The sequence below is a fragment of the Saccopteryx bilineata genome, chromosome 1 (genome assembly GCF_036850765.1).
Source record: "Saccopteryx bilineata isolate mSacBil1 chromosome 1, mSacBil1_pri_phased_curated, whole genome shotgun sequence".
Taxonomy (NCBI): Eukaryota; Metazoa; Chordata; class Mammalia; order Chiroptera; family Emballonuridae; genus Saccopteryx; species Saccopteryx bilineata.
In genome coordinates this window covers 52,083,938-52,111,895 of record NC_089490.1, presented here as the reverse complement: position 1 = coordinate 52,111,895, position 27,958 = coordinate 52,083,938, and the positions used below count along the sequence as shown (strand labels likewise).

The following is a 27,958-nucleotide window of genomic DNA, read 5'->3' as shown; positions in this document are numbered from 1 at the left end:
TCTTCCACGTGGCCTTTTTCTGTTCTCCTCTCCAGCATGGGCTCCTCTGCTCCATTTTATATTATAGAAATCAAAACCTTTAATCCAATATACAAACAAGGAAGTCTCTGATACAAAGTCACTTATCTGAGGCATAATGGGATTCCTCATGAGAGTGCACCACCCCCTATCATGCAACAGTCAAGGGTGTGGGGAAAAGTTTAGTCTTAAAACTAAGCCTTGGGCTATAATGACCCGGCCTGCTTACAGCCTGTCCCCCAAACCCAATGCAAACTTTAAGTGAGCAAACATATACATCATATTTGCAAACTTATTTGACCCACAATATATTTACCAAAAAAATCCCCAGAAAACACCAAATGACAAATAAATAATAAAGTGTAACATATGCAAACCAGAGGGATGAGGATGTCAAGACAAAAAGGCAATATATTTCTTCCTTCTCACATGATACAGCTTACTCAACATTCATAAGATGTTCTTGAACAATGTTCAGTGACATTACTTCTGCTAACTGTTGAGAGAAAATAACATATATGTTCTTACCAGTAGATCTCATTTAAAGGCTATATTATTTTCCATAAATTATTATCAGTTGGTAAGTTCTGATGAGCATTAAAAATATCCACTATAACAATTTCTCCACATCTATATTTTTATGCACTCAAATGTAAGCATGAATTATGAATGCAGTGGGATTTGCGAGTGTAAGCTCAAAACCAAATTAAAAGCCTTTGTTAAATTTTCAACATACACATCCCAGTCAAAAAATCTACTTGCTCTCAACATTATTTTAAATTTTGTAACTGTATAATAGAACTCATTCTTTGTTTGGGCTAGTTAGCTAACCACTATTTCAACAAACACATGACTACACTCGTCAAAGAGAATAAAGTAATAGAGGCATAAATCAAGATAATCTTTGCTAACTTTATAAAATAAAAGAGGAAAAATATAGGCAATTTATAAAATAAGGTAGTAAATTAAACAGACCTTCCTATAAGAATTCAGAAAATGGGAAAACAATTTTTTATTACAAAGTCAGTTTAAATCTAAGGTTTTTTACTCAATTTTGAGTTGGATCTTACTTTCATATATGTCTTATTCTGCTATTTGAGTCATAAGTCAGACTTGTGGGCACTCTGGTGGTCAGATCTTGTTCTTTTAAACAGCTATTCTTTCCCCATCAACAGTGTCTACTTTGGTGCCTTGATTCTGAGTGTTTTTTTTATTATGTGGAGATTCCTCACTAACCTGTCAGATAAACCTCCCCTTCCTTTACATGAATAATTCTTCTTCTTTGGGGTTCTTAGAGTTTATGGATCTGGGTACATGTTAAGGCAAGTGACTCCATAACTCCTGTCATCAGATTCTATCTTAAAATCACATTGGTAATAGCATGCTTTAATTAATATATTACTAGCAACTTTCAAAGACTCTGCATCCTTCCCACCAGTCCGAGTCTATCTTCTCTTCTTCCATTGTTCTCTGTTCAGTCCAGCTCACTCTTGATTCATCAGACATCTTCATATGATAGACCACGCCTACAGACTTCTCCCTTAAGTTTCCTGCCATCTGGGAGTTTTTTCCACTGTGTTGCTCCAAATCTTGGGGGAATATATTCTAAAATTGTTTTTCTCCATTAACCTTTGTAATTGTACTATTAAATCATGAAGTGATATTAAAAATAAAACATAAATAAGTCCATAAAGTTTGTCTTTCTTGTGCAAACTAAAACATTAAAAAAAAACTAAACTAATAGGATTACTTAATTTGGAGAAAAAAAACATTGAGTGGTAAATTACTAATAATATTTATAAAATAAGTAAGGGATTATTTGATTATTGGTAACCCCATAATTTTTGTTAGATTAAAAGGAATTGTGCTCTAATTTAAGTGAAAAGCTTTCTCAATGTATTTCACTGATACAGTATAAGGGAGATAATACAAATCGTTAAATTACAATTTGGTTTTACTAAAGTTGGTTATCTCTATTTGTTCTGTAGCAGCCAAATATTATATCTACTCATATGCTTCAAATTTGATATATATTCAAGCTTAGTGAAGAAAGAAGAATGTGTGTACTGAGAGAAAGTGAGAGAGACATGGACAGAAAAATAACATGTTGGGGAGCAATCCAGAAGGGGGACTGGGGTGTATAACACAAGATTCTTCTGATGGTTGTATTTTATTTTCAGGAGAGATGAATATTAAAGAAGATATTTTTATTTTTGAAGAAGAGTGTTTTCTATTTTTTTCATTTCTTTATTTTATATAAAAAAGCATAATATCAAAATAAAACCAAGATTTAATATATAATTTCAAAAAGTTTATGCAGCGATTTTCTTGAGCTATGTATTATTTCATACTAAGGAAAGCAAACCAAATTTCATAAATGTGTTGGAATCCTTTATTTATAAATACTATCCCACCTTGTTCTAGAAAGAACTGGAATGGCAGCATTTGATTATTTCTTTAGACTAATAACTTACCACAATCAAGACATACTTTCTGTTAAATGCTGATCATGTTTTTATGTGATGTCAAGTGAAATCAAGGGATAAATATCAGAGAAAATTTTCTTGAATTTTCACATTTGAAAAAAAAGTTTTTAATTCTCCTAATGAGATGATTACAATTAAAAACATTGATCATTGGCTTTCCAACCTTTTATGACTTTTGTTAGTCTTCTTATATAAAAGGCATGAATATCTTTTTAAACTGACATTTTATTTTTGAAGTCCATGAAAAAGTTAAAATAAACAAATAGGTATATACTGTAGATGGAATCTGAACTATCCTTATATGCAAAAGAGAAGGCTAAGAAAAGAATTGCAAGAGCAACTGCCTTGAGAACTAAAAGGACTACAAAGTAAGGTTTTCTTTTTGACATGTATAGACATTTTGTGTACACGTGCACAATAAATGACTCAATAAACCGTATATTTAACAGATGATGCCAGAATGCAGAAATGTGTTTTATGTTTAAAGAAATTCAAATGTTATAAGGAGTATTACATTTAAAAGACTTAGTAAAATTCAATTTAACATCCACTGTTAAAAACAAATAGTTTTATTGGCTGAAGAGAAGTTTTATTTAGGAGTTAAGATACATTTTCTTAAAATAGACTGATAGTTATAAATTAGTTCAAAAGCAGGACAACAGCCATCTTCAATTAAATCTTTGAAAAAGAAACTATAAACATTGTCAAAGGGTAGTCAAAATGACAGGAACATCATATTCAGAAAACTTAGAAGGGAAATTTTCTTTAAAAATTTAGGATCTAAGTATAGTAGCATACTTAGGAAAAGCTTTTGTAACTTCTAAATGAAAAACATACATGAGATAATCGCACTAGCTTTTTGTGTTTACATAACAGTCACAAAATATATATGGAAAACTTTACCCAGGGTAATTTTATATTCCATGTCATAATTTGGTTTATTTTCCTTTGCAAGGATAGAACATCTATTAGTAAGAATCAGACTAATACAAACACTTCAAAGCCACAGGATTTTAACTATAATCCTCAGTTCTTAAAATATGTTTATTTGAAGAATATCATCATAATTTAAAATATTACAATTATTTGGAGAATATAATAGTTTTAAAAAAGAAAAGATAAAGTATAGAACATCATAGAAATAAATAGAATTGCATAAAGGCATATTAGATATGTGTCTTTTCAAACCTAACCACCTAGAAGCAAGCTACTTTACTTATAATAGTTGGAATTACTGTCTTTAAAAATGCAAATATTTTCAACATTTGAAGGACAGCCATTTCAATAAACAAGTTTCTCTGATAATTAAGCTGCAATGGGACAAGTCATGGTAACTTCTCCTTTTTTTTTATTTGGTTAAGATTGTTATAAAAGGCAATTTTACATTGTATTATTCCAAGGAGGTTTAGGCTCTTTTTCTTCTTCATCACATGTGTGGTAATTTCTGAATGTTTTAGGATAGGACATCACACCGATGCAGTCTTGCAGTGCAGCCCAAGGCAGTTGCAGCAAGCATTTCCCACTAGGAATGTTAAGGAGCTAGGAGGGTACAAGGCTTGAGGAAACAATCTAGAAAACCACAATACAGCTTGTTGGTCTTTTCCCCCAAAATAACCTTTTTAGACTGTATCCATAAAATGCAGTTTATAATCTAAAATTTTTAAGGAGAATCTTTTGTTAAATGCTAACAAAAGAACGAGTATCCCAATTCCCTTTCAAATGCAATCATTAAAAAAAAATTCAACTCTCAAGTCTTTTTGAAAAGTGCTTAAATCATCTGGAGATAAATATCACCTAATGTCCTTGTTTTCTAACAAATGGCTTTTTTCCATTGTGTCCATTAATTTCACCCACATTCGTTTTTTATTTTAAACAAACAAGGCCCTTGTCCTCATCACAAAACGGAGATGTATGATTTAGCATATAAAACCGGTAATTACATATTAATTTACGAAAGATTAATTTTTTCCTTTTTTCTCAGTTTTCAAGAAGTCTCCCATGATTAACTGTAAACAGGAATGGTTTACACCTCAAATTAGAAGCCATTAATTAGCATGACGAAGTCAACTACAAGATACATAGATAATTCAAATTTAATCACTAAAAACCCTGGCTAAAGTGTAGTATACTCTTCCAATATCCTTCGGTAGGCTATTGATTTGTCACTAAATTGCCTCCAGATCAGTTAGGATAAATATTAGCGTTCTTTCCTTTCTTTTATGTTTGCATTATTCCTTCTGGTAAACACTTAAAAAAAAGCTTTAAGGTTCTTAAATCCCAAATTCCTAATTAGCCCTCACTAGCCTTTTTGTAATGAGGAAAAAGAGTATCTGAAGTACCGATCAGGAGTTCGGTTTGCCCATATAACAATAAAAACATTTGAAAAATGTACGCTTAAGGCAATGGCAGAAATAAAAAATATATGCATAGGTGGCTTCAGCAAATAACGGGCTAGCTGACGCGACTCCTTAACAAAAAGCGCCCGAACCTCTATTGCAATATAAAGCACTCCAATAAATTACACAACACTTCGCACAGGCTGCAGAAATAACGCAGGACAAGACTTACACAGATGCCAATCCGCAGCATTTATACACATGCACATGGCAAGAGACAGAAACCAAACACTATCTTTCAACTCGGGCAGGGTAGCGCGATCTCGATTTTGCCCAGCGTGAGAGTGCTCTCTGCGTGTGTGTCTGTGTGCGCGCGTGAGAGTAGGACCCATCCTCGGGGCATTTCCTCTCTTTGGGCAGTTTTGCTTCATTTGTTTCCTATTTCTGCTACATAGAAACTAACTTCCATCTCAGCCCTAGCCAGAGCCACTGAATAGAGCTGTGCTGCGGCTCCGTGCGTCAGATCCCTCCGCGGAGTAGTCCCCGGCCCCCTCCCTCCCTCCCGCGGTCGGCCTCCACAGAGAAAGCGCCTCCCAGCCAACCCCCGGCTGCGGCTCCGACATCTTCTCCAACTGGAAATAAATAAATAACTCGCACCTTCGGCCCGGGAGGAGTGGGCGGGGGTCTCACCGCGCCGAGTGCGGGGGTGCTGGCGGCGCAGGGTCGGAGGCACTCCTTTTTTTGAGCCGGGGTGGGGGGCGGGGGCGCGGGCCGAGGACGGAGTCGAGCCCGGGGCCAGGAAGGCGGCGGACTCTTTTCTGCGGCGGAGGGATCCACGGCGGAGGCGGCGGCTGTAGCCGCTGCCTGAGAGTTGTTGTTTCCTCCTCCTCCTCCTCCGCCTCCGCCGCCGTTGCTTGAATGGTGGAGCGGAGGCTCGGCTCGTGAACACACAGTGACAGCTATAGGGCAGGCGGCGGCACCATCCCCGCTTCCCTTTGGCGGCGGGGTATCCCGCCAGCGGCCCTGAAGTGACCCATAAACATGTCTTGTGAGAGGAAAGGCCTCTCGGAGCTGCGATCGGGTAAGTCGGAGGGCTGCCGGGGCCGCTGGCACCGGGCGATTCCGCTCGCGGTCCCCCGCCCCCCGCCGCCGGCCGCTCAGCTTGTGTCTCCCCGTCCCTCTCTCCCGCGCAGAGCTCTACTTCCTCATCGCTCGGTTCCTGGAAGATGGACCCTGTCAGCAGGCGGCTCAGGTAGGACGGCGCGTGGCGCGGGCCGGGCCGGCACTCGGCGCTCGCGGGCGTGGGGGAGGGCGGCGGCGGCGGCGGCGGCGGCGGCGGGGCCACGGCCCGGGGCGCGGGGCTCAGCTCTCCCCGCTTTGTTGTTGCAGGTGCTGATCCGCGAGGTGGCTGAGAAGGAGGTAAGGGCGGCGGCGGCCCGCCGCGTCCTCCCGCCGCGCGGCCGCCCCAGGGCCGCGGCGCCCGCGCTGCCGCCGCCGCTGGGGCGTGGGGCGCGGGGCTCGCGGTCCCCGGCGGGGCGCGGGGCGGGCGGACGGGGGAGGGGAGCGGGCGGGCTGGGGCCGGGGGCCCGGCTCACGGGGCGTCCTCTCCCCGCAGCTGCTGCCCCGGCGCACCGACTGGACCGGGAAGGAGCATCCCAGGACCTATCAGAATCTGGTGAGACATTCACGTCGCGGAGCAAAGAAACTTTTCCCCGAGTCGAATAAAAATTGAATTTCCCGCAATTTTTTACAGAGACAAAAACTTGGCCCCAGAACGTGAAAGCTCCAAAGGCCTCGGGGAGCTTTGGGGGGCCGGCGCGGGGCCTGCGGGGGGCGGTGGCCGGGGGGACCTGCACCCTGGGGCCGCAGGGGCTGCCGACAATTTATTTGTGATATTTTGTTAATGTGCTAGAAATAAAGATACGTCATGAGTGTTGTGCAGTGCAAGGCCGGAGGAGGAGGGGCCGGCGCGCGCGTCCGTGCGGCCGCGGGGGCGCGCGAGGCGGCGGCGGCGGCGGCGGCGGCGGGAGCGGCGCGAGGAAGGAGGGCGCGCTCGCTCGCTCGCTTGCTCTGCACGCGCGGTCGGCTCGGCTTTCTCCAGCCGCACACAATAGCTGGTGACTAACTGCTCCGAAGTGGCATTAGCATTTCACAAGCAGGCTAGTCAGCCGCAGCGGAGCCGTGGCAAGACGTTATGTTTTTTTTTTTCCTCTTTTTTTTTTTTTGCTTGCTTTAAATTCGGAGGTAGGTTTTTTTTTTTTGTAGGGGAGTTTCAGATGTGAGATGCTAGTTGGCTATAGATAGAACATCTTGCACTTATCAAAATGTTTTCACAGGAGTTTAAAGCTTGGACTAGAAGTCAGCAGTTTAATAGGCTTTTTCTGATTTTGCTAATTCTTGTGTAATGCCCTTTGCTCAATTAAAAACTGTTAATTGGAGGCCACTGAAGAGTTTTGATTTTTATTCATGTTTACTTATGATGGAATTTGGCTAGTAAAAGTTTTTCATTTTGTCTTGGGATATATTTTGTTAAAAAGCTTGATAATACTTACTACTTAATCTTGTGGGTTTTCAAGGTGAATATTTTAGTAATTTGTCGAAATTGACTTTTGAATGTGGACCTATCACTTGAGTATTGTGAATGGAAAAGTGTAAGGTATTTGTATCTGGGAGTTAGGTTTTCCATGTTCTTCTAAACTGTTATTTAGGTTGTTTGTGTGTGTGTGTGTGGCAGTTAAAGCACTACAACAGGGCAAATCAAGCCTTTGAAATCTATGCAGTGTGTTTATTTTCTGAGATATTTGCAGCTGATACTGTGATATATATAGTTAATGACTTGCTTCTGAAACGATTAAGAAGTTCAAAGCTAGCTTAGAAACGAAGTCCTGTGTGAGGTGAAGGTATGATACGATGGCTTTTGTTTCATATAGATGTCGAATATTTAACATGCCTCTAAATCTCTTACTGATTTAATAGAGATTGTTGATAAGTGCTCATAGTTGTTGAGATAAGCAAGGGTACTTAGGTTTAATAAATTTAATGGAGACTTAACAGTTTTCAAGTAGTGATTTAGGTTAGTTTCATTCAGTACTTGGCTAACTTGAATAGAGTGAAGCCAATTAAAATTCAGTAATTGCAGTATTTAAATTTTAGTTATAAATACTTGACAAAATATCAAGTGGATTTCTGTGTTTTCCTTGTCATTTGAAAAAATATGGATTATAATTTTATATTTTTAAGAATTGGTCAGATTTTATAAAACCTATCTGCTTCTTACAAAAACCTCACAAACCGCAGGTCATTGAAGATTTCTGGATATTTCTGGAGACAGTTGGTAATGTTACATTTAAATGAAGTTGCTAATGGTATCTGGTCAAGTAATGGAAATGTCTAATCCTTGTAGGAATATCATTTTATTCAGTACCAGTGTTGATTTTTTTAAATTAATTTTCTGACAGGATTTATTATCTCTCCAATATTAATAAAATGAATTTATATTCCTGGTCTTTTTCTCAAGACTTAGGACATGATAAACAGTGTTGTCTTTGGTGTGTTATTTATCAGAGTCCACCTATTTCGTATGGAAGTATTTCTTGGAGTGTTTTCACCTTTATACCTGAGCAGTCATGTTGGCATACTCAGGAGAGTTAAGAATTCTCAGAATTCAGAGTTCTCTGGCTCCTTTTCCCTTTTTATTCATTCAGCATTGCTCACTGTATCTATTGGATATAGTGCATCATTCAAGGTGCCATCATATCCATCCAACTGTATATCTAGGTATCTGGGTATTTGGTTTAACTTCAGCTTTTTAAATGAGATGTAGTTAGCTTTAAAAACATTTTAAGACACCAGCTATCTAAGCACTTTTTTGTTTACTAGTAGGATCTGGAAATTTTTTTATCTTAAATGAAAACATGCAAAATCTTGTACAGTTTTCTCTGTTTTAATTTATTCTTATGACTTAAACATGTTTAACTTTGTTTCTTATCGTATTGCTTTTATTTAACTTTAATTAGTTTGAAGAGTGTTTTGGTGAGTGAGACCAAAATAATAACTTGTGGTTTTAGTAGTGTCTACCTCTACCTGGAAATTTGTTGCGACATTGCTGATCATTGAATAATATTTTAAATGGAAGAATTCATATGTCTGATTGAAGTTTTTAGAAAAATCTCAAATTACATCTGTTTGGGATGGGATGTAGTACATATATTTATGAGCTTAGAAATAGGCATAGATATACATCAGCAGTCAGCCTGCAGACAGAATCACAGTGATTGAGTTTTGACCAAGGGGAAAGAAAGTCTAGTTTTATGAGCAGTTTAAAAAGTTAACAGATTATGATGCATTTATTTTAAGTGTGATTGATGAAGGCATTGCAAAACTGATTATTTCCATCTACCTTAAGATTTAAAACATTTTGATAGGGAGTTAGTTTATATTTATTTTTTTGCTCTGTGGTATATGTTTGATCAAGTTTATATTTTCTAAAACCTAAGGTTTTTATTTTTATTTAAAAATTTTTTTATTTATTGATGTTAGAGAGGAAAGGAGAGTGAAAGAGAGACAGGACATGGATTTGCTTCTGTATGTACCCTGATTGGAGATCGAATGGGCAGCCTCTGCACTTCTGACCAACGCTCTAACCAGCTGAGCTATCTGGCCAGGGCAGATGTGATGTTGTTTAAAAGATTTTATCAGAAGACCTTTTATTTTTATTTTATTTTATTTTTTTGATGGATCCAGGCAAACTATATAGAATACAAAAATGCAAATAATTAGACAATTATTTGTTTATTTCTTAGTTTACATAGTGAAATTAGTTGGCTTGTTGACTTTCACTTCCTAGGACTCACCTTAATTAGTGTTGACTGCATAATTATGATATCCTGAGGCTGAATTTTTACACATTTTCCCAAGTTTGGGACTCTGATCTCATTTCCTGCTTATAAGGCATTTTAAAATGATAAAATTCTTATTGTTTTAGTGGTATTTGCTTTTCTTAAAATGATTTCACTTTATTAAGACTCTTTTCATTTAAGTGAAAGAATTGGGAATCAGGAGAGATGTGGGCTGTAATCTTAGCCTTGCCAGCAGTTAACCTGAAGGTTATTTCGGGCAAGTCATGGAATTTCTGTGGGCCCCAGTTATCTCATTCCTGAAATAAATGAATTAAAAGGGTTTTTATTTTGAAAATCTGATTTTGAACTAGAAATAGCAATACACTGTTTCTAAGAGTTTAACTTTCCTTTTGGAGTTTGAGTATCCAAAACACAGAAAAGTAATATTTAGAAATGCAGACGTTAAAATTTTATGAACACTTGATAGTGCCATTCTTAGGTTGTAGTGTGATTTCTCCTTACAAGGATGAAGATTTTTGAGACACTAACCAAATCGTAGACCACTTCTTTACATTATAATTTTCACTATGGTTTAAGTATTTTCATAAATAACTGGTGGTCTGAAATTCAGAAATGAATGGAAACCATGAATAGGAGTTACTTAGGTGTGTATCTTACGTATGTATGTATTTAGAGTGTGCTGATTAATGTGAAAGTTAAATTATAAAGCGTAGGAGACGTGTTTTAGGGAAAAATATGTAACACTTTAAATATTTTTGTATCAAGGGTGATATTTAATATTCTATATTAAAAATAATATAATACTTTTCAAACCTTAACCAGTATAACATGGGGTGGGTTGTGGTATATAAAGTAAATGTAGAGTTTACATTTCCTTTTTTTTTAGTAGAGTGTCAGAGAAGTAGTAAGCTTTGCTTTTTAGCTTTTAAAACAGGGCTTTAATGTATCATAATCATTATAATGAATAAAATATTGGATGTTAAGGCTCTTCTGTTGGTATTTATATGATTATTTTTTAAGAGACATTTACAGACATTTAAAAATGAAATTAATACTTGCTAAAATTGTAATATCCTTGAATAGGCATTCTATAAAGAGAAAGTTGATGATCTTTTTTCTAACTACACAGTGATGTGTTAGATAATTGCTGTGGGTCAGAGTGGTATTGTAGGAGTCTTGCCCATTCTGTGAAATGGGCTAATAATAGCTCCTACTTTGTAAGATTCTGTGAGTGATAAGTATTGGCACAAGTCAGGTATTAAGTAAGGGTTTGTGTTTGCTGTTAGTAGATCTTTAGTAGATGTAGTAAAGGTTGTTCCAATTATATATAGCTTTATAATGTATTAAAGTTTAAGAAAAGCATTTTTATTTCAGAAACAAGTCTGTGTAACTTTTTGAGTATAACAAGTATGTGTAACTTTTTGAATATAAAAAAGGCACTCTAAAACTTCAGAAGATTCTATTAGTATAATTACTTTTAGATTCACAGGGGAAATGATTAAGCCTAAGATACAAAGAAAAAGTGTAAATACCAAAAATAACTTGTAAGGCATGTTGTGTAGACATCTAGAAAAGTTTTGATGGTCTGAATGGTGATTCTAACTATGACTATTTTGTGGAACTATTGACATGAAGAAGTATTTGGGTGGTTGAAATATCCAGAATTGATTCAAGGATATATGAAGCTTTTTTCTTTTGGTAATGATCAGGTGACATTTAGGAATATGTGAAGGAAGCTTGGCTGTTTCTTCTGGCTCCTCCTGTCCAAAGAGTTGTGTAATTTAAAACCATCACAATAGTTTGTATTCTTTTTTGAAATTGTCAGAGATGTTTTTTCTTGTTTTGCCAATCTGGTTTAATGATATATGTATTTTTAAAAGGTTTAATAGTATTAGACTTTTATGAATTAAGTCTTAAATTAATATTAGATTAAATAAATTCTATGAATGTCAATTTTTAATCCACTCAATTTCTTTATCAGATAGCAAGATTTTTTCTTATATCTAGAAACAGCTTCTCTCACTGCAGCCATACTTTTCCCCAAAGTTTGTGGTTATCTATCATGTCACTACAGAATTGTAAGAAGTAAAATTGTATTTTACCCAACTTACTATGGACAAGTAATACCAACATTAATTTTATTCTTGCCTAGTAGTTTCTTCATATGAATTTTCAAATTCATAGAAGTGTCTATACTACTAAGCAGAGTAGCAGTTATTCTAAGCCTACCCATTTAGAATCACTTCCTATTTTAATGTCCTTTTCATTAACTTCAAGAAAGTCAGTCATTAAAATGAGTGTATTAGAGAAAATTATTAACAGTAAAATTTTTGGATATTTAAGTTTCTTCCATAATTACATTTAAGGTGATAAAGGCTATTATAATAGGAAGCAAATTTAAAATTTTAGAAATAAGCTTAAAATGTGTAATGATCAGTTTTTTTTTGTTTGTGAGATGCTATGTTTGTGAAACAACTAATTTGAAAATTAATAATTTTGAAAGTTTTAAATGTAGAATATAGAGTGTAAGTATTTAATAACAGATGGAAATGAGTACTTTTTTTCTTCATGAAATTTGAGAATTCAGGTATTGAAAAATTAAAATTAAGATACCGAACAGTGAAATATTTTAAGTGACAGAGAAGGCAGTGATCAGGTTTAAAGCAATCTACCTTTAGTTACACACACACAGAAATGCAACAGGGATCACATAAGGAAAAGGATGTTTGGATGAGAAATTGATACTCAGAAAAATGAGGTAGCAACATGGTTTGATACAACTACTTAAATTAAAAGTAAATTATAAGAAATGAGATTTGTAGTATGAGGCTAAGGTTATTCATTATAGCATGAATGGTGGCAGCCTTCTACAAAGCAAGTACATACATAAAGAACCTATTCTGGATTCCAGATGGCCTTTTGTCATGGTAGCATGACCTATTTGGTCTCTGTCATAGCTAAGAGGCACATAGTCTGTCTTCACAGAGGTTATAACATAAATACAAAAAATATTTATCTTTACTCATGTAGCTTGGTTCTGGTTTACTTTTGAGGTGTGGAAATGGTAAATTCTAGGCAACTTGGAAAAATATGCATTTTCTGATACAACTTCACTGCCATTGTATGTTAGGTGTTAATATTTTGAGTACATTGTTTAAAACAAATGTTAAAAATGAAACTGGTCATTTTCTTTATCTTAAGCATAAAGTTTGTATCTTAAGCATAAACAGTTTAAGAATTTTTCATCTTTAAATTAATATACAATAACTTTTTCAACAGAATTATATATTTGAGTTTTAAATTATAAACCAAGTAAGTGAGTTTAAAAATTTTTTTATTAAGAGACGGGAAGGGAGAAGAAGGGGAAGAGAGATGAGAAGCATCATAGTTACCTCACTTTAGTTGCTCATTGATTCTCATACATGCCTTGACTGGGGTAGCTCAAGCTGAACCAGTGACCCCTGTTCAAGCCAGCGACCTTGGGATCACGTAAATGATCCCGCGTTCAAGCTGGTGACCTCAAGAGTTTTGAACTGCGGACCTCAGTGTTCCAGGTCGATGCTCTGTCCAGTGCACCACCCCTGCTCAGGCCTAAGTAAATGTTTTAAAGAGGATTTATTGCACAAATTTTGCTTAGCCAATATGACTTGGTTTAAAAATAAAAGTTTAAAATGTATTATTTTAAAATTAAGTTTTGTTGTGTTTAAGATTAATTTTTATAGTGTTCTTTGTGGTTTGTGGAAACCTTAATTTGGATGGAGTATTTTTTTTTTTTTTAAGCAGAACATAAATTGTGATGAATAAAATTTGGAAGAGCAGTATTGCATTTTCTCTAAATGACTCATTTGTATTGATAATTGTAAATACATTCTTGGGTGGTTGACTAAATTGTGAATATAAGACACAGTCTTTCTACCATGTTTATTCACAATTAAGAGTAAATAGACCACCAAGATTAATTTTGACACCTAATAAGATTATATACTAATTCTATTTCTAATTACAAAGAAATCAAAGACATGTAAAAGTCCTTCTGAGAGTTAGAAGATTGAAAATCTTAGTTAGACTTGAAAAATGGTTATATGGTTCTAGTAAGTTTATAATCATAAAACCTATGTGACTGGAGTGGGACTAAAATTTTGAGAAGGAAATTGTAAGGAAAGTAAGTTAACTTGGATTCAGGAGATTGGGGTTTGATTACTATTTCTCCTTCTTTCTGAATGTATGACCTTGGACACACTATGTAACCTTTGGACTTTAATTTTCTTCACCTGTGATATGGAGAGAGTACTTAATCTTATTTGTTTGTGAAGAAAAATACATTTGGAGAATACTTGGCACAAATTATTCCATATATTTGTCCACGTGAAAATGCTGTTAGTGAAAGTATTCAGAGAAAAAGGTAAACTTGCCTTAAAGATTATAGGTACATATAATTTAACATATACTTTGTAAAATGGTAAGAGAATAATTATAAATTTAAAAGTTTAGAGAAGTTTAGGGGCTGTGTTTTAATAATTGACCTATATAGCAATTAAATAGCAAATAGGTTTTTTAAAATTTATGATTTTTTAAAAATGTCATAAAAATAGGAACCATATTTCATTAAGCTGACCTTTTAGTACTCAGAATTGTAGAGAGAAGCAACTAGTCTTTCAACTCTGAAAAACAGAAAATAGATGAGATAATCTGATAACCTGACTTTTTTAGAACCAATTAGGTTTTCTAGAAATGAAGAGGCTAGATCATACAAATGCAAATCATTAGGTGGATCTTATTTTCATAGGGACTTTTAATTATATACTAGAGGAAGGACTGGCATTTAGGTCTTATAGGTGAGTCAAGTAATTGAAATTAATATATATATTGATCTAATCTCACTTGGAAAAAGATCTTTCAAAAAATAACCCACCTTTTTCCCTGTTCAGGTCTAGAAAAAATTTTTTCAACACGAAAGGTGAATATGTAGTTCCATATTTTTTCATGTATAAGACACTCCCATGTTTAAGGTGCACTTTAATTTTGGGGCGCGAAATTTGAAAAAGAATGTATTACATGAAGTTATTGAACTCAAGTTTTATTCATCATAAAATTCATACAACTCCTCATCACTGTCAAAACTCCCATCCATTAGCTTGTCCTCATGTGTCTGATGACGAATCACTGTCTTCATAAATTGCCTTGTCCTTAGTTCTATCTATGGTATTTGAAATGCCACAACCCTTGTTAAGATGCACCCAGTTTTTAGACCCGAAATTAAAAAAAAAATGCGTGTTATACGTGGTGAAATACGATATGTAATGTGGAGTATTATTAAAGTAACAGCCAACTCTTATGTCAGGTGCTCTGACTACCTTCCTAAGGCGGTTCTAGTCCGAGTCTTATAGATGAGGACATTGAGAGTTGGAGTAAATGTTTTTCCCACACTGAGTTGCAAGCTTAAATTTAGGTAGCTTGACTTTAGAGCCCTTAAACTGCAGACCTTTTCTTTAAAATTTGATTAGAGAAATTTTATTTATTTATTTATTTATTTATTTATTTATTTATTTATTTTGTATTTTTCTGAAGCTGGAAACGGGGAGAGACAGACTCCCGCCATGCGCCCGACTGGGATCCACCCGGCACGCCTGCCACGGGGCCACGCTCTGCCCACCAGGGGGTGATGCTTTGCCCATCTGGGGCGTTGCTCTGTTGTGTCCAGAGCCATTCTAGCGCCTGAGGGGAAGAGAGAGACAGAGAGGAAGGATAGGGGGAGGGGTGGAGAAGCAGATGGGCGCCTCTCCTGTGTGCCCTGGCCGGGAATCGAACCCGGGACTCCTGCACGCCAGGCCGACGCTCTACCGCTGAGCCAACCAACCGGCCAGGGCCGAGAAGTTCTTAATGACAGTATGTCTGATGGAATGTGGTGGCTTGTAGGTTCTATATATTTTCTAAACATCTACATTTTAACAATACCTTCCACGGGTAACGAGAGTATTTGTCTGTTTATATAAAGTAGCATACCAAGCAGAAGCAGGTTGGTTTAGTCAAAGATGCAGGAGAATAAAACCACTCAGATGTTTCTTTTCTTGATCTGTCCTTGCTACAATTTATATTTTTAAAAGAGGATCCTGTTGTTCAAGTTGTAATTGATAAGTATAAAGTATTTTTTATATGTAGACTGAGAAAGGAGTGATACAGATTGATGATTTGGGCTAAGATGGAGAAGGCATGAACAGTTGATTTTTACAGAATTGTGTTACCCCTGCTGCTGGAAAAGTTGCTAGAACCAAGGATCTTTCTTTGGATTTGGGTGACTATACTATGGCGGACATAGGTAAATTGTACAGAAGACCTGTTTTTGCAAAGCTTCTGACCTAAAGTTAATACTTTTTTAAAGAGAGGTTTTTTCTTTTTTTTTTTTTTTAATTCAGTGAAAGTGGGGGAGGCAGAGACTCCTGCATGCGCCCAGACCGGAATCCATCTGGCAAGCCCGCTAAGGGTCTGATGCTCTGCTCATCTGGGATGTTGTTCCATAGGCAGAGGCCATGGAGCCATCTTCAGCCCAGGTCCAACTTGCTGTAATGGAGCCATGGCTGCAGGAGGAGGAGGAGGAGGAGGAGGAGGAGAGAGAGAGAGAGAGAGAGAGAGAGAGAGAGAGAGAGAGAAAAGCAAGAGGGGGAGTGGAGCAGCAGATGGGCGTTTCTCCTGTGTGCCCTGAATGGGAATCGAACCCTGAACATGCACACACCGAGTTGACGCTCTACCACTGAGCCAACTGGCCAGAGTTAAAAAGTTTTTAAATCCATATATATGTGACAGATAGGAGGAGCCCCTAAAGCCTAAAATATAGTATTGACCATTTGACCCTGTACAGAAAGTGTTTGCTGAACTCCTCTTTAGCCAATGTAACATACATATTTACAAAAAAGATACTTTTGTTTAATTCAGATTTTAACCATTATGGACATTTAACCAAAGATTCTTGTTACTATTTGGATGATTCTCAGTTGGTATTGGAAGTGGGGGCAGGGATATGAGAATTTTGAAAAAGCTCTGACTAGTCCACTGGTCTAGGAGTAAAACTGAGGTAGCAGCAAGGTTTCCATCCATAAAAGCAGACTTTTGCATCTTAGTGGGGATGCAATGTTAGGAGTATGGATTTAAAAAAGTGGAGACTACTGATAAATGTGCATTTCAAAAATTATTTTTTAATAATAATAAATTTTACAATATTAACCCTTTAATGTAATCTGTATCTTCTAACATTAAATTAAGAGTTTAGGCCCTGGCCGATTGGTAGAGCGTCGGCCTGGTGTGCAGGAGTCCCGGGTTTGATTCCCGGCCAGGGCACACAGGAGAAGTGCCCATCTGCTTCTCCACCCCTCCCCCTCTCCTTCCTCTCTGTCTCTCTTTTCCCTTCCCGCAGCCAAGGCTCCATTGGAGCAAAGTTGGCCCGGGCACTGAGGATGGCTCTGTGGCCTCTGCCTCAGGCGCTGGAATGGCTCTGGTCGCAGCAGAGCAATGCCCCAGATGGGCAGAGCATCGCCCCCTGGTAGGTGTGCCTTGTGGATCCTGGTTGGGCGCATGCGGGAGTCTGTCTGACTGCCTCTGTTTCCAACTTCAGAAAGGTACCAAAAAAAAAAAGTTTATGATTTTAATCTTAGAAATATTGAATACTGTAGGTTTGATCACATTGATTTTCTTTAGCCATTTTGGGGGAAAGCGTTTTAGTGGTATATATATCATTGTAGTAGTTTTATATTCTATCCAATTTATTTTTATATTCATTTATTTTTTACAATTTTACACAACAAATTTGTGCACGGTATTGTGTGATCACAAAACCAAGTCAAGTTTCTGTCCAACATTTATTTATCCCCCTATACCTTTTTGCACCTCCCTCCACACCCCTCCCCCAGCAGTCAGCACACTGATGTTTTTGTTCATGAGATTTTTCTGTTTCATTTTGTTCAATCCCTTCATGCCACCTCCCCACAGATGTCAGCCTGCTTTCTATCTATGAGTCTGTTTTGCTATAATTAGCTAATTTTGTTTGTTAGATTCCACATATGAGTGAAATCATATGGAACTTGTCTTTCTCTGACTGGCTTATTTCACTTAGCATAATGCTCTTAAGGTCCATTCATACTGTTGTAAAGGGTAAGGTTTCCTTTTTTATAGCCGAGTAGTATTCCATTGTGTAAATGTACCACAGCTTTTTTTTATCCACTCATCTAATGATGGGCACTTGGGGGGGCTTCCAAATTTTGACTGTTGTAAATAACACTGCAGTGAATATAGAGGTACATATATTCTTTTAAATTAGTGTTTTACTGGATTGCTTCGGATAAATTCCCAGAAGTGGAGTTGGCTGTTGCACTTTTAATTTTTTGCGATAACTCCATACTGCTTTCCACAGTGGCTGCATCAATCTGCATTTTCACCAACAGTTTATGAGGGTCCCTTTTCTTCACATTCTTGCCAGCAATTGTTTGTTGATTTATTGATAATAGCCATTCTGACAGGCTATCTTTCAGCCATTCTTACAGTTGATATCTCATTGGTTTTAATTTACATTTCTCTGATGATTAGTGATATTGAACATTTTTTTCATGTCTCTGTCCTCTTTGGAGAAGTGTCTGTTCAGGTCCGTTGTTCATTTTTTAATTGGATTTTTTGTGTTTTTGATGTCTTATAAGTTCTTTATGCATTTGGATATTAACCCCTTATCAAGATGTATTGGCTGCTATGTTCTCCCATTCAGTGGATTGACTTTTCATTTTGTTAATAGTTTCCTTTACTGTTCAAAACCTTTAATGTAGACCCATTGTTTATTTTTTCTTTTGTTTCCCTTGCCTGAGGAGGTATATCAGAGAAAACATTGCTACGTGAAATGTCCAAGATTTTACTGCTAATGTTTTCTTCTAGAATTTTTATGGTTTTGAGTCTTTAAATCTTTCATTCATTTTGAATTTATTCTTGTGTCATGGTGCAAGAAGGTGCTCTAATTTCATTTATTTTTGCATGTATGTCCAATTTTTCCAACATCATTTCTTGAATAGAGTGTCTTTACCACATTGTCTGTTTTTGCCTTCTTTGTCAAATATTAATTGACATAAAGGCGTGGGTTTATTTTGGGGCTGTGTTTTCTGTTCCATTGATCTCTATATCTGTGTTTGTGCCAGTGACATGCTTGACTACTATGGCTTTGCAGTATAAGTATAGTTTGATGTAAGGTAGCATGATTCCTTCAAATTTGTTCTTTCTCAGGATTGCTATATAGCTAGCTATTCAAGCTCATTTTTGTTTCAGTGTAAATTTTTGGAATATTTGTTCTAGTTCTGTGAAATACGCCATTGGTATCTTGATAGGAATTGTATTGAATCTCTAGATTGCCTGAGTGTGTTGTATTTGGGTAGTATGGACATTTTAACACTGTTAATTCTTCCTATTCATGAACAAGGTATGTGCTTCCACTTACTTGTATCTTCTTCAGTTTTTTTGCTTCAGTGTTTATAATTTTTTTAAGTACAAGTCTTGAATGTGATTGATTAAATCTAGTTTTTTTCTTTCTTTTTTTTTTTATTAAGCAATTGTGAATAGTATTGTATTCTTGATTTCCCTTTCTGTGATAGTTCATTATTGGTATATAAAGATACAACTGATTTCTGGATATTTATTTTACATCTTGCTGCTTTACTGAATTTATTGATCAGTTCCAGGGGTTTTTTGGTGGAAAATTAATCTTCTCTGTATACAGTAACATGTCATCAAGGGTTTTATTTTCCATTTATTATTATTTTTTTATATTTTAGACAGTGAGAGAGACAGGAAAGGAAAAAGATGAGAAGCATCAATTCTTCGTTGCAGCAGTTGACTTGTTCATTGATTGCTTTCTTAGATGTGTCTTGAGACGGGGGCTCCAGTGGAGCCAGTGACCTTTGGTCTTAAGCCAGCAACCATGGGGTCATGTGTAGTATGATCCCATGCTCAAGCTAGATGAGCCCGTGCTCAAGCCAGCAACCTCTGGGTTTCAAAACTGGGTCCTCAGCATCCCAGGTCGATGCTCTTATCCCCACTGTGCCACCTCCTAGTCAGGCTCTTCCTTTTCATTTATATGCCTTTTGTTTCTTCTTATTGCTGTTCTAGGACTTCCAGAACTATGAGTAGGAGTGGTGAAAGTGGGCATACCTGTGTTGTTATTGATCTTAAAGGGTAACAGTTGTGGTTTTTGTCTATTGAATATGATGTCTGTGGGTTTGTCACATACAGCCTTTATTATGTTGAGGTATGCTTCCTCTATTCCCACTTTGCTGAAGGTTTTTATCATAAATATGTGGTGGATTTTATTAAATGTTTTTTCTACATCCATTGATACCATCATGTACTTTTTATCCTTCATTTTGTTTATGTGATGTGTTACATTAGTTGATTTGCTAATATTGTACAAACTTTGCATCCCTGGGATAAATCATGCTTGATTATGGTATATGATCATCTGAAGGTACTGCTGTATCCAGTTTGCTAATATTTTGTTAAGAATTTTAGCATCTATGTTTATCAGGGAAATTGGCCTATAGTTTTTGTTGTAGTGTCTTTATCTGGTTTTAGAATTAGCATAATGCTGGCCCAGTAAAATGAGCTTGGAAGTCTTCTGCCCTTGGAATTTTTGGAATAGCTTGAGGAAGGATAGGTGTTAGTTCTTTGAATGCCTTCCAGTCCAGGACTTTTGGTAGTAGTTTTTTTATTTCTGCTTCAGTTTTGGTTGTTGTAATTTGTCTGGATTCTCTGATTCTTCCTGATTCAGATTTGGAAGATTGTGTTTTCTAAGAATTTATTCATTTTGTCTAGATTGTCCAATTTGTTGGCATATAGTATTTCTAATATTTTCTTAAAATCATTTATTTCTTTGGTGTAGTTACTTTTCCTCTCTCATCTCTGATTTTATTTATTTGGGTCCTCTCTTTTTCTTGATGAGTCTGGTTAAGGGTTTGTCAGTGTTTATCTTTCAAAGAACCAGCTCTGGTTTTATTGATACTTTGTATTTTTTTAGACTATTTATTTTTGATCTTTATCATTTTCTTTTTCTACTCCCTTAGAGCTTTGTTGTTATTTTCTAGTTCTGTGAAGTGTAATTTTAGATTGTTCTTTTGATATTTTTCTTGTTTTATGTGGTAGGCCTGTAATGCTGTGAATTTCCTTCCTAGAACTGCTTTTGCTGTCTCATAGATACTGGTTTGTTGTGTTCTTCGTTTGTTTCAAGGTATCTTTTTATTTGTTCCTTGATTTCATGGTTGACCTATTTATTTTTTAGTAACATGTTATTTAGCCTCCATTATTTGTGTGTGTGTGTGTGTGTGTGAGAGAGAGAGAGAGAGAGAGAGAGAGCGAGCTTGAGTTCTAGTTTCATGTTGTTATGGTCAGTGAAGATGCTTGGTATGGTATTAGTCTTAAATTTATTGAGACTTGTTTTGTTTCCTAGCATGTCATAGAAAGTGTTCTATGTACACTTGAAAAGAATATATATATTCAGCTGCTTTCGGGTGAAGTATTCTGAAGATATCAATTAAATCCAGCTAATCTAGTGTGTCATTTAAGGTTACCGTTTCCCTGTTGATTTTCTATTTGGACGATCTGTCCATTGATGTCAGTGGGGTGTTAAAATCCCCTACTGTGACTGTATTACTATCAGTCTCTTCCTGCATATCCATCAAGATTTACTTTACATATAATATTTAGGTGTGTTTATATTGGGTACAGAAATGTTTACAAGGATTATATTCTCTTATTGGACTGATCCCTTCATTATTATGTAGTGCCCTTCTTTGGTTCTTACTATATAGCCTTTGTTTTAAAGTCTGTTTTGTCAGATATAAGTATTGCCACCCCAGCTTTTTTTTTAAATTTTTTTTTTTTAATTTTATTTATTCATTTTAGAGAGGAGAGAGATAGGGAGAGAGAGAGAGAGAGAGAGACAGAGAGGCGGGGGAAGAGAGACAGGGGGGAGGAGCTGGAAGCATCAACTCCCATATGTGCCTTGACCAGGCAAGCCCAGGGTTTCGAACCGGCGACCTCAGCATTTCCAGGTCGACGCTTTATCCACTGTGCCACCACAGGTCAGGCCCAGCTTTTTTTTTAATATTCACTTGCATGAAATGTCTTTTTCCATCCCTTTACTTTTAGTGTGTGTATATTTCATTCTGAGTTGGTTCTCTTGTAGACAGCTTATGTATGGGTCTTGTTTTCAACTATCCTTTGTCTTTTGATTGGAGCAACCATTTACATTTAAATTAATATCCATAGGTACGTATTTAGTGCCATATGATTCTTTTAACTGTGTTCCTTTTGGTCCCCACCTCCTCCTTCCTTCATCTACACCCTTTAACATTTCTTGTAATGCTGATTTGGTGGTAACAAACTCCTTTAGCTTTTTCTTGTCTGGGGAGCTCTTTATTTCTTCAATTTTAAGTGATAGCCTTGCTGGGTAAAGTAGTCTTGGTGGTAGGTCCTTTTCATCATTTTGAATACTGTATTTCATGTCAATCCCTTCTGGTTTGAGAATTAAGAAATCAACTGACAGTATTATGGGAGCTCCCTTGTAGGTAGCTGTTTTTCTTTTGCAGCTTTTAAGATTCTCTCTTTATCTTTAGCCTTTCCATTTTTATTATGATGTGTCTTGGTGTGTGCCTCTTTGGATTTATCTTGTTTGGGACTCTGCATTTTCCTTCACAGGTTAGTGAACTTTTTTGGTCATTATTTCTTAAAATAGGTTCTTGATCTCTTGCTCTTTTCTCCTTCTGTTATCCCTGTGATGTGGATGGTGTTATGCTTCATGTTGTCCCAAAGGTTTCTTAAACTGTCCTCATTTTGTTAAATTTATTTCTGCTTTGATTGTGTTTTTTCTACCCTGTCTTCCAAATTGCTGATTCAGTCCTCTGCTTCTTCCAACCTACTGTTCATTCCTTCCAATATAGTCTTGATGTCAGATATTGCATTCTTCATTTTTTAAAAAATTTTGTTTAGTGGTATTTAGAGAGGGGAGGGGAGTGAGAAGTGGAAAACTCATATTAGTTGCTTCCCATATGTGCATTTACTGGGCAAGCTCAGCATTCCAAACCAGCGACCTCAGGGTTCCTGGTCAATGCTTTATCCACTATGCCACCACAGGTCAGACCATATTCTTCATTTTTGATTGGTTCATTTTTATGGTTTCTTTGTCCTTTTTCATGCTCTTGAGCATCCTTATAATCATTACCTTGAACTTTATATGTGATAAATTTCTTACCTCCATTTTATTTAGGTCTTTTCCTGGAGATTTTTACTATTCTTGCATTTGGGGCCTTTGGCTGTCCTCTTTGTGTTTGTTTCTCTGTACAGATAGATCTGTGACTCCCAGGCTTGGTTATGTGGCTTTATGTAGTAGGTATCCTGTGGGATTCAGTGGTGTAGTTCCTTGATTATCTGAGCTGGTTGCTCCAGGAATGTCCTTTGTGTGGATTATGTGGGCCCTTCTGTCGTAATCGAGTCTTGATTGCTATTGGCCCGTTTTTGCGTGGGATCCACCCTTAGGTTGGTTGACTGAGGCTTAACCCGGCCATGGTATGTGAGTTGTTGTACAGATGCAGTTCACACAAAGCAGAATTTGCTTCAGCAAGTTCTGGTGCCTGCTGAGATACCCCTTTGGATATGCTACTTATGACTTACTGGATCCTGCTCTGATGTTGTCTGAAGCTGGCCACTAGGTTTGTTAGTTCTGGGCCTCTTTGGAGGGATTCTGGTGCAGGCCAATGTAAGACGATGCCTGTGAGTGATCTTTGGCAACCTGTTTGGAGCTAAAAGTAGTCCATAGTTTGTGGCTGCTTCTGCTGGGCCTGGATACACGTGGGAAGGACTAAGCTGCTCATCAAGTCTGGCTTTTACCAGCATCAGGCATAGGGGCTGGTCAGCAAAAGTCCCAAAGCTTCCCTAGATCTGCCTCTGCTTGCCTGCTCCCTTTTAGCCTCAGTCACTGAAAGATCCTCTGGCTATACTCCTCAGCAGGTTGTAAGCTCCACAGGGTGGGGTCAGAGAGTCCATATGATGGGGGCTGTTGCTTTACCCCAGGCTGATGCAGGTTAAAGATGAGGGCTCTACCCAAGAAAGATGGCATCTGTGGCATGGGACAATGACTTAGTAATGAGATCCTGGCTTTGTTACTTCAGCTCCTTCCCCAGTGCCACAACCCCCATCCTCTCCTCATGACTAGTTCATTATGCCCTCCTTAATTGGAGCTTAGGGTGAATGGCTTCGAAGAAAATTTTGTGCGTTCAAGTTTTAAGAGTGTGCCTGTGTTTCAGGTGGACTACCATCTCTCTCTGGTAGACAGAAACCTTGTTGCTTTTCACACCTAGATGTTATGTGAGTGTTTCTTCCTGGCTCTGATGCTCTGATTTGGGGAACGGTTTAGGGTTTAGACCCCATGCTTTTCAGAAGGAACTCCCTTTTTGTCTCTGCTCTTCCTACCAGTCTTGATATGTGGCTTCTGTAAATCCTTGGTTATAATACTTCTCGTCAGTTTTCAGTTGATTATTCAAGATGATTGTTCTATAATTTAGTTTTAATTCCAGTTTGGTCTTGGAAGGTGACAAGTGTAGTTTTCACCTGCTCTGCCACAATTTTGAACCTTATCCATAGATTTTGAAGTGGTCCCCTTTACCTGTAGGAATTTACTCTTTGTGCTAATTTATTTAGTAGTGAATGAACTTTCAAACATTTCTTGTTTTGACTCAGTTTAATGTCTGTTGAAAAATATTCAAAATGTCTCTTACAGCTTGCTCGCACAGTGATATATACATGTGTTTGAGGCAATTGGTACTTTAGGACTGGTCAGTATGAATGTGGGCTCTGAACTTAGACTGCCTTGGTTTGACTCATCTCTCTTCTGCTAAATGTGGGTGACTTTTCAAGGTTGTTTTATATTTTTGCATCATAATTTCTTTTTTTAATGGGAATAGTAATAGTTCATTCCTCTTAGGGTTGTTAAAATAATTAACTGAGCTTTTACATGTAAAACTTATGAGACAAAGGCTGGTATTTAATTTGCAGTCAATATGTGTACACTCTGTTAGTATTTATCACACTTAACTATGTAATTTGGTCATACTTTTTATGTTGCATCTGTTAAGGGCTTGAAAGCAACTCTGGTCATGGGAAGTATTAGAACTGAGAATGTCAACATTTTCCCCCTAAATAATAGTGTATAAATAATCCAAATAGATATTTTAGATAAGGGACTTTTAAATTTTATTTACTTGTTTATTTTTGTATTTTTTCGAAGTGAGAAGTGGGGGAGGCAGGCAGACAGACTCCCATATGCGCCCGACTGTGATCCACCCGGCATGCCTACCAGGGGGTGATGCTCGGCCCCTCTGGGCCGTTGCTCTGCTGCATTCTAGCGCCTGAGGCGGAAGCCATGGTGCCTCCACCATTCTCAGCGCCTGGGCCAACTTTGCTCCAGTGGAGCCTTGACTGTGGGAGGGGAAGAGAGAGATAGAGAGAAAGGAGAGGGGGAAGGGTAGAGAAGCAGATGAACACTTCTCCTGTGTGCCCTGGCCAGAATTGAACCCGGGACTTACACTTGCCAGGTGGACGCTCTACCGCTGAGCCAACCGGCCAGGGCCAGGGATTTTTTTAGAACATCATTGCAAGTTTTCTTTTAAATTGTATATTAGTATATACTGTATTTCCCCATGTATAAGATGCTCCCATATATGAGACGCACCTTAATTTTGGGGCCCAAAATTAGAAAATAAGATGTATCACATGAAGTTATTGAACTCAAGTTTTATTCATCATAATATTCATATAACTTCTCCTTACTGTCAAAACTGCCATGCATTAGCTTGTCCTCATCTGTGTTTGATGACGAATTACTGTCTTTATATATTGCCTTGTCTTCAGTTCCATCTGTGGCATTTGAAGTTCCCCAAATTTTTTTGTAAAAGGGTGCATCTTATACATGGGGAAATAGAGTAAGTAAAAGTTTATTGAAACTAAAAAGCTTACTATTAAAGACAGGGACTCTTACTAATGTAAAAATATGTATATTCATAAACGAGGAATTTTTTTCTTCTTTCTCAAGTGAGAGGATGGGAGATAGAGAGAGACTCCTGCATGTGCCCTGATTAGGATCCACTGGGCAACCTCCATCTGGAGCTGATGCTCTGTCCATATGGGGCCATACTTGCAATTGAGCTTACTTTTTAGCACCTGAGGCAGAGGCTCCATGGAGCCATCCTCAGCTCCTGGGGCTGATGCACTTGAACCAATTGAGCTCTGGCTGTGGGAGGGGAAAGAGAGAGAAAGAAGGGAGAGGGGTGGAGAAGCAGTTGGGTGCTTCTGTGTGCCCTGACCGGGAATCGAACACAGGACCTTCACACACTGAACCAGTGTTCTATCAGTGAGACAGCTGGCCAGCTTATGGGTCCATGTCCTGCATAAGACATGGAATTAGATCTTGTTTACCTGTCAAATCCACTACCTAAAAGCAGGACTTACAACTGCATGCTTAATAAATTGTTAAATAAATGAACACATAAAAATATACAGAAAGCACTGACTTCTCTTCTAGAAGGCCTTTAAATACTGAAGTTCCTTATGGTCCAAGATCCCAGGAACCAGTTTTTTATAATCTCATTGCTTTACACTTTATGGCCAGGGCCATAAATGAGCTATTTTAATTAAATTTTTTTTTTGTTCTTACATTTTAAATATTGATCATAGTGACAAGGATTAATATTCTTGAAGGATAGTTTAGAAAGAGAGTAGCAAAAGATCATTTTTATTTACTTTTTAAAATATGTATTGTTTGTGTGATAGACACCATTGGATCTAACGGAACTGTTCTCTTAATAGTTTGGTTCACTTGAGAAGAAAAGCATTAAATCATTACATTTTTAATATAACATAAATTGGTACATGATTTAAGGAAGAGTCATTGAGCGTGTGCACCCAAGATGACACCCTTACACTAAATAGGGTAAAGAAAATGAAGTTACATTGGAGGGAAGATTTGAAGCACATAGAAGAATTTTGTGGGCAAGGGGATGTGGGAAAATGCTGAATGCATCATATCGGAAAAGCCTGACAGAAGAGAGTGCAGGTAAAAAACCCGAAAAAAGACCAGTATGTCTAAATGTAAAAAGGGGGTGTAGGGTTGGGAATGTTCCAGAGAAAGCAGAGAAATAGGAACGGACCAGGAATGCATTTCAGGATTTGTAGACCATGTTAAGAATTTGAATCTTCAAAGAACAAGGAAAGACTCCGGTGGTTTTAGGTACAGATGATTTGACCAGATACGTGTTTTGGAAAGAGCATTCTGAAGCAAATAAAGAATAGATTTGAGTCAGGCAGAGGGCATAAGTGGATGTGGGAAAGATGGGAGTTTATTGCAAAGATGATTTGAAGTTGGGCTGTTATTGTGGTGAAGAGAGGTGAATGGATTTAAGGATAGGAAGGAAAAATCAGTTGTATTTGGTGAAACTGCTTGTATATTGGGAATGGGGTGGGAGAGAAGAATGGTCAGTGTAAAAAAAGATTGACTTCTTGCTTTGAGGCTGAATTTATGGTGTTGCCATTACTAAGGTAACATGGGGTTTGGCATGAGGCTTATGAGTTTATTTTTACATGTATGTGTTGAATTGAAGAGACGTTGGGACTCGAAAGAGATACATTTTCCAAGGCTAGAGTAAAGTGTGAAGCAATGAGATTATAAAACTGGTTCCTGGGATCTTGGACCATAAGGAACTTCAGTATTTAAAGGCCTTCTAGAAGAGAAGTCAGTGCTTTCTGTATATTTTTATATGTTTATTTATTTAACAATTTATTAAGCATGCAGTTGTAAGTCCTGTTTTTAGGTAGTGGATTTGACAGGTAAACAAGATCTAATTCCATGTCTTATGCAGGACATGGACCGATAAGTTGACAATTTTAGTGTAGTGCCAGGGGTCTTAGGAATCCCTAAATCAGCACGATTGTGGTAGAGTCTATATGTGTGTATTTTTAAAGCTAGGGAGAGAGGATTATAACTGTCATTAGAGTCTCACTGAAATCGGGTATCAAAATATTTTAAAGATAAGTACTATAAACTGGGAGTTGGGGCATAAAGGAACATTTAGGAAGGAATATTATGTGCTATGGAAACACAAGAGGGGGCAGCGGTGGTGTAACAAACAGATCGTGTAAGACAGTAAGGTATAGGCTGAGATATGAAAGAGAATGCGATGTGGAGGTGAGTGGG

General features: G+C 37.4%; 1 protein-coding gene across 2 annotated transcripts in view; it reads left to right on the top strand.

The window, feature by feature from the left end:
• Window positions 1-5,683: 5,683 nt before the first annotated feature.
• Window positions 5,684-27,958, top strand: part of PHIP (pleckstrin homology domain interacting protein) — a 163,228-nt gene continuing 140,953 nt past the window's right edge. Inside the window, exons 1-4 of one of the 2 annotated variants that reach the window (XM_066253951.1) lie at window positions 5,684-5,921; window positions 6,034-6,092; window positions 6,230-6,259; window positions 6,456-6,515. In XM_066253951.1, coding sequence (XP_066110048.1) covers window positions 5,882-5,921; window positions 6,034-6,092; window positions 6,230-6,259; window positions 6,456-6,515 — 189 coding nt within the window. In that variant the 5' untranslated portion in view covers window positions 5,684-5,881. The remainder of the gene's footprint in view (window positions 5,922-6,033; window positions 6,093-6,229; window positions 6,260-6,455; window positions 6,516-27,958) is intronic. The other variant, XM_066253944.1, reaches the window with a different exon arrangement.